The following is a 6,699-nucleotide window of genomic DNA, read 5'->3' as shown; positions in this document are numbered from 1 at the left end:
TCAAAAAATCTATAAAATATTTGCAATTAATTCAGTGATATGCTTTTTAGTCACATGTAGTACAGAAAGCTCCTGATCCAGAAGCATGTACACAAAACCAGAACTTCTCCCTCAATGTTTCTATACATATCCTAACTTTCTTGAGACCCAGGTGATAACTTAGCATCAAGTTGAACATCTCCGGTTACGTTACCTCAGCCTTTTGATTGTTCCACTATTTCCAAGAGATTTCTCAAGATGGCAATTTAGCAATGCAAGTTCCTAGTTGCTATAAACTAGGCTGTGATTACAGATTGAAAATTCAAACTATCTTGCTTACAGCTGATCTAGGTAACACATCATCTAAACTGAAAGTCAAATACCTAACTGGTGACCAGTCTGACTTCTCTGGTTCCATGTAACTGCTTCACCAAAAGAAATACAGTAATTATACTGACACAGAACATTTTTGTTTTCATAAACGTTTTGTCGCACTGTCATCTGAAAGGCTGTAGCCAGAAGCAGTAAATAACTCTTAGGATAACTTTTCAGTGTACTAATAAAAACCAATCACAATGTCAAAACATATGTAATTTATGCTAAACCTGCTGGAAGAAACAACACAAGTGAAACAGTGTGGAAAAAACATGAACTAACCAGCATCAGAAAAGGAACCTTTCCCAGGTAAAAATGATGAATATATAGCAAGATAAAAACAAAGAACGAAGAGAAAGAAAGAAAGCAAACGTGATCTTCTTAAGGAATCTGTAAAAGAAAATAAAAACATATTTAACATGGGCTAAAATAAACTACTTTCTGATTTCAAAGACAAGATATGTGAATTAACACAACTTACCAAGTGTTTTTTGCAGGAATACCTGTGCTTTCAAAAAGCCTTCTGCAAAACCAGTTTTAAAAGCATCCTGGTGTGCCTCTGGGATGTTTTTTGTTTTCATGAGTGTGTCTAAGTTTTCAACATCAATTCGTCGCTTTCTCAGGATAAAACCCTGCAATGTTTTCCAAAGCAGTATTAGTATACACCAAGTTTTCATAAACAGTTAACTTACCACCTGGCCAACATGGGTGATAGGAAAAAAATAAAATTACAACAGCATATAATTCATGTGCTACTGGGTTAGTTAGAGGGTACAGGCCAGTAGCTCGAGTGTGTAATCCCCATGATTTGAGCACAGGTATTCCCATTCTTGCTGAGCAAATCAGTTTTGGAGCCCTCCTGGATCCCAGCTCCAAACTGAAAACACAACCTAAGACAGATCTGCACACAGCCAGCTTTGTTCACTGTATTCAGTGGGACTTGTTAGCTTAAGCTTCTTGCTTTATTTCCAATTGCAAAATATCTTTGCAAGTATTGTTTTGATGGAGCTGAAGCAAATACATCTCATATGCCCTGTCAAATTTCAGAGCAGCACTGCATGGAGCTAGCTCTGGTTTTATCTTCATCTACAGTACACCTAGTCCCCAGATGAAATAAACCACATATGCCTAGAAGAAGGGAAGAGTTCAAAGATGATTTACACACCCAGCTAAATGAAAAGCCTTAGTTAGCCTGACTTCTGTACAATCAACAATTAGAAGCAAAGAGTACCCAGGTTAACTTGGTTTCGTTACTGCTTTGGATAATTATCTGATGACTTGAAAACACACATGTTGTATGTTGAACTAGCTGTATTTCTGCTTAAAGAAATAATTCCTTTAACTTGAAGCTATTTTTAGTTTATATTCTGTTTTATAAAACAGAAAATAAAGAATTTAGAGTTAAAACCATAGTTATATGCTGAAACTGATCTCCTAAAAATTCAAATAATTGGTGTTATATGGAACAAATATATGCATTAATAAGAAAAAAACAATACACTACCATTAGCTCAAGTTTTAGAATTAAGAAATACTTTCATTCTGGTTATTTTATTACCAGAAAATAACCGTGGTAAATTTTGAAGGTTTAGTCAAGAGAAAGAGTTGGTTTGAGTAAGCCCAAAACAACTTAATGTTACTTATATTTACCTTCAAAATTGAAGAAAGTGAACTTTTTGGTTCTGTGAATTGATCAGATGTTGACTGCAGACGTCTTGATCTTGATCTCAGAGTCTTAAAGTTCCGTGTCTGTATGTAGACTTTATGTAGTAAGAATAAATAGAAGTTAAAACCAAATCATTACTACCACTACAAAAAAAAAAGTCTTAAGAAATTTCTGAAACTATTATGTGAAAGAATATGGAATATAATCTTCTCAACATATCCACTGTACTGTAAATGGATAGTTATGTAATCATGAACTCTATTTGTCATCTGACCTGGCAAGTAAACTTCTGTTTCACATCAATTTTCAAGTTAAAATAAACTAGGTTCATGTTGTAAATTACAGCTAATTGGCCAACTCAGGGAAGAGGAGACATTCAGACAGTTAAATCCAGGCAGGCTGACAAAAAATGAAACATTTAGAAGCAAATGGAGAAGGATGGGAATAATGCTTTGTGAGCTCTGCTGGTAAAATGCCCTGAGGAGAACTGGAATGGTTTCAGGGTACTGCTAACTTCCTTAGTGACAAAAGAAATGAGACCCTTTAATCACAGTGAGCTAATGATACCCTAAGTTCTCTCCTACCACATCAGAAACCTTGTGAGGGACATTTTACCACAAGAGAAAGTTTTTAGTCTTTTACTACTATATTTTAAAATAAACAGCAACACCAGTCAATTAGATTGGTTTCACTAAGCTATTTGTTGTTCTAGAACGGCACCAGATAAAAAGAACTTCTGCAGCTGACCCTTGAGCCCTGCTCAAAAAAGGTCTAACATTTGATCAGGTAGTGCTGGACCTTGTCCAGCTCAGTTTTGAAAATCTCCAAGGATTAAGATAACCAAACTTCTCCACATGATCTGTTTCAGAACTTAACCATTCTCAATGTGAAAATTTTCAAACAGGTTTTATTTAATTTGCTCCTACTTGGGATTGTTGCCTCTTCTTTGAGGTGTATGTGACAAGGGTAACTGATATGGCTCCAACAGCAATTGGATCACTCCTTGCCTTTTATTCTGCTAGCTAAAACCTCAGATCCTTCAGCTTCCCCCCTGTATAAAATGCTTTAAAATCTGCCCCTTCCTTGTGACTCATTAGTGGGCTATCTCCATACTGTCAGCATTTCTCTTTGCCACAGGATATAAACATAGATATACCTACAGGCGGCATCAGAAGAACTGAATTTAGGACAATACCTGAACTTCCTGAACTGTTCATTATGTTTTCACTAATGCCACCAGTCACCAAATCCCTCAGAAAATTCAGCTGAATGAGTACTGGATTCAACATATTTATTGATTCAAAAATAGTCAGTTTATCTGTGGTCTTTTGAGATTACGATCCACAAATACTGACATCTTGGAACAACATGGTGATTACTAAAGTCCAGAAATACACTACTCAAGTGCAAAAAATAACTTCATGATTTAAAGTGTTAATATCGACCTAAGTTTCTCCTGGAAGCTTACTGGTATTTCCTGAGTGATGCCTCTACAACAAATCCAAAAATACTTTTCCAGAACAGACAAATTCTGTAGAGATTAAAACCAGTGTAGTTTAATGCTTTATACCTGGCCAACACCGAACATCTGAACAGAAATTTTGGAGGGGATGAGGATGTTGTCCATACAAACAAGATGAGCGTAAAGCACTGAAAACATCCACAAAACCTGCAAAAAGATACAACAAAGTGTAAATGCACCCTGTCTTAAATGGCAACTCAACATTACTTCTTGCATAGTTTGTTTTTTTAGTTTTTAAAATATTAATTCTATTTTACTATAGTACTCCAGGCATCTTTAATTAAACAAATTACCAGAACATCTATCAAAGCTTTGAAGCATTTCCAAGTATTTATTTGCTTTCAGGCAATTGTCAGTGAGCTAATTTTTTTTGTATCTCACAACACCATGCAATTTAAAATCTTTTCTCTAATAGCAGCCCTGCAATATTATTCCTTACACTCCTTCTTTCTAATGCAGTACTATATAGACAGTATCTCAAATGTCAGCTATATACTTCTTTTTCTAATAGATTTTTAAGCATCTGCAATGGTATTCCTTCATTTTAGACTAATTCCAACAAAACACCTTCACCTGCAAGGAACTACTCTTGTTTATTTCAGCAATGAAATACTCTACATGGAGTATTAACAGCTTGCTAACTTGAATACCTTTCTAATTAGCATCTTTGTGTCACATTCCTTCAAGTAAAAAATTGATAAAAATGTAATCTGGGAATGTCTACAATGTAAGTAGATTAGCAAAATCTAATGTCTTGATGAAATAAACTGGTGGTATATTCACAGCTCAGGCTCATCATTAAGAGATAGAGCTGAGTTCAGAAAAGTTTAACAGCAACCAAACTCAAATCCAAAGAAACAATTAGTTGAATTTTCTAAATTTCTCAAGTTTACAGAGACAAGCTATATACAGGAAAGAATACATCAATACTCTTTATTGAACACATTTAACTACAAATTATCTACAGCACAAGAGATTAAACTGAAGAATAACTGTATTCACCTTTATAATTTAACTCTCACAAACACTTCACTCAACATACCATGCTTATTTTCAAAGAAGGACTGAGCAGAGACATATGACGTGTGCCACTGCGAGGAGACTTTGCTTTCTGTACAGTAGCCAGGAAGCAGCCTGTTCACCAACTCTCTGAACTGGTTAGCTTTCAAATCAGACAATCCCAGATCTCTCAAATTTTTAAATACAGACTGAAAAATAGAAATAAATGTTAAAAATTTATGTAAGATTACCCTCGAGAAAAAATTTCCCAGTAGCCCCAGAAGCAAATACAGACTGAAAAAACCAAGCCAAACAAACAAAAAAACCCCACAAAAACCCAACAATTGAATTACAACACAGTGGTGAGCAGTACAACCCATGCTAATTTCCACAGTTCTGCAGTTACTGAGAGACTCCATGCTTTTCTCACAAAAAAGTGCTTAGCTACAAAACTCATAAGAAGTGAGTTGAAAGAGAAGTGGCAATATCGAATAGTACTTGGCACTGTTTTAATTTTCAATGTCAAAAGCAAGAAATACCCAATGATAATGAAAGATATTTTAACAGAAAAATAAAACCAAACATGAAACCATGCCACTTAATCTCTCAAAAACCTTCAACACATCTTAAGTTACAGTCCCCATTTTCTCACAAGCGATAATGACACAGACTTGCTAGAACTCAGAATAAAAAGGTAATATAGGGTTTATTAACAGAAAACTTATTGCTACTTTACAGAAAGAACTATTAAACTGGAAATGAAAACAAATCCCTTCCTCATTTGCAAAGTATTACTGAGACAAGCACCAGCTCTTTTTAAAAATGAAATACTGTATTTTTGTAAGATCTTTACTGGCAAAACACTGACTGACTGCAGTTCTGCCAAAAGGATACATTCAACATGTTAACATCCTGTTTTGTTTACTCATATTATATTATTCTACAGACCAGTCAAATATTACATTCAATTGAATTATATTATTCAGATTTAATGCCAGTAAAACCATCACTTTTCCAAAAGGTTTTTTGTACCTCACTCTTCTGAGGATCATGCTCTGGGGAGGTGTCCCTCTGGACAGGCTGTATGGATGCTTTGCTGGCAGAAGTTGTGGAGTTTTTTGGTGAATGAAAGGCATTGATAAGGTGACTCAGAGGAACAGTAGCCTGGAAAACAATAGATAAGGACTTAAACTTGTTTAAACTATTTAAATATACTTCTGTTCCAAATTCTAACTTATAACAGTGTATCTTGTACACTGCCTTTTAAACGAGGACTTAATTATAAACCACATTATCTTCAACACCACAGTGTTAGTCGATACCTCTTTCTAAAGAGAAAAAAAGAGAAAGTTTAAGCATGTATGACAGATTAGAAACTCGTATTTTCATCTCTAAAGCAATACTTTTATAACTTGAATTATCTGTACTTTTTCTTGCATTATTATTAGCCATTCCCAAATGTTGCCTTTATGTTTTCTTCCTTAGGATCACACTTTCAGCTTAAGGATCAAAATGAAACTCCACAAAGCACACAGTCAAATCTGCAGCTCAGCAGCATTCAGCCAATTCCACCTCAGGAATCAGTACAGAAGCCCAGGTGCACCACGTATCAGGGCTCCTCCTCTTGACACAACTCCATCTCTTGCGAACACATGGGACAAACAACCCCAGCAGTTCCAAACCTCCTCAAACGCTGTACACGTCCCAGGAGCAGGGACACAACCCTGGCCTCAGCAATTGAAGCACAACTGGGATGTCTATGAACGTCCTCCTGCAAGGACTACCATCTGTGTGTTGACTAGACAGCAGATCAGAAGAGACAATGCTGTGAGACATGAAAACTGCTTCATAATTAATAATACAAAACTGTAATTTGACTCAGAGTTTGTGGTAATACCATAAAGCCTCTAGAGGTCAAAGCCAACATTCCAACCACTAACCAAACTTTCCCGTCTGCATTTCCCACTCTGGTGAAATGACACCTCCCTAGAAACATATAAATTCTTCCATTTCACTACTCTAATGAAAGCTTTAAACACGTTCTCCACGTGTGGAAAGAACAACAAAATCCTATAGTCTATCACACACTAATAAAAACTTAAAAATAAAACTGAAACCACTGGTTCAGATCAAAGTCCATAAAACTCACCAGTCCCAT

At 35.6% G+C, this 6,699-nt stretch overlaps 1 protein-coding gene across 1 annotated transcript in view; it reads right to left on the bottom strand.

Annotated features, from left to right (window-relative positions):
* Window positions 1–6,699, bottom strand: part of YME1L1 (YME1 like 1 ATPase) — a 17,659-nt gene extending 10,960 nt beyond the window's left edge. Inside the window, 8 exon segments of the mRNA XM_014308157.2 lie at window positions 637–744; window positions 836–986; window positions 2,005–2,114; window positions 3,591–3,689; window positions 4,585–4,750; window positions 5,574–5,705; window positions 5,864–5,869; window positions 6,691–6,699. Coding sequence (XP_014163632.1) covers window positions 637–744; window positions 836–986; window positions 2,005–2,114; window positions 3,591–3,689; window positions 4,585–4,750; window positions 5,574–5,705; window positions 5,864–5,869; window positions 6,691–6,699 — 781 coding nt within the window.

Source organism: Geospiza fortis, unplaced genomic scaffold (assembly GCF_000277835.1).
Source record: "Geospiza fortis unplaced genomic scaffold, GeoFor_1.0 scaffold75, whole genome shotgun sequence".
In the NCBI taxonomy this organism is placed as follows: domain Eukaryota; kingdom Metazoa; phylum Chordata; class Aves; order Passeriformes; family Thraupidae; genus Geospiza; species Geospiza fortis.
Note: the sequence above shows the minus strand (reverse complement) of the source record. Positions and strands in the feature narration are given on the sequence as shown.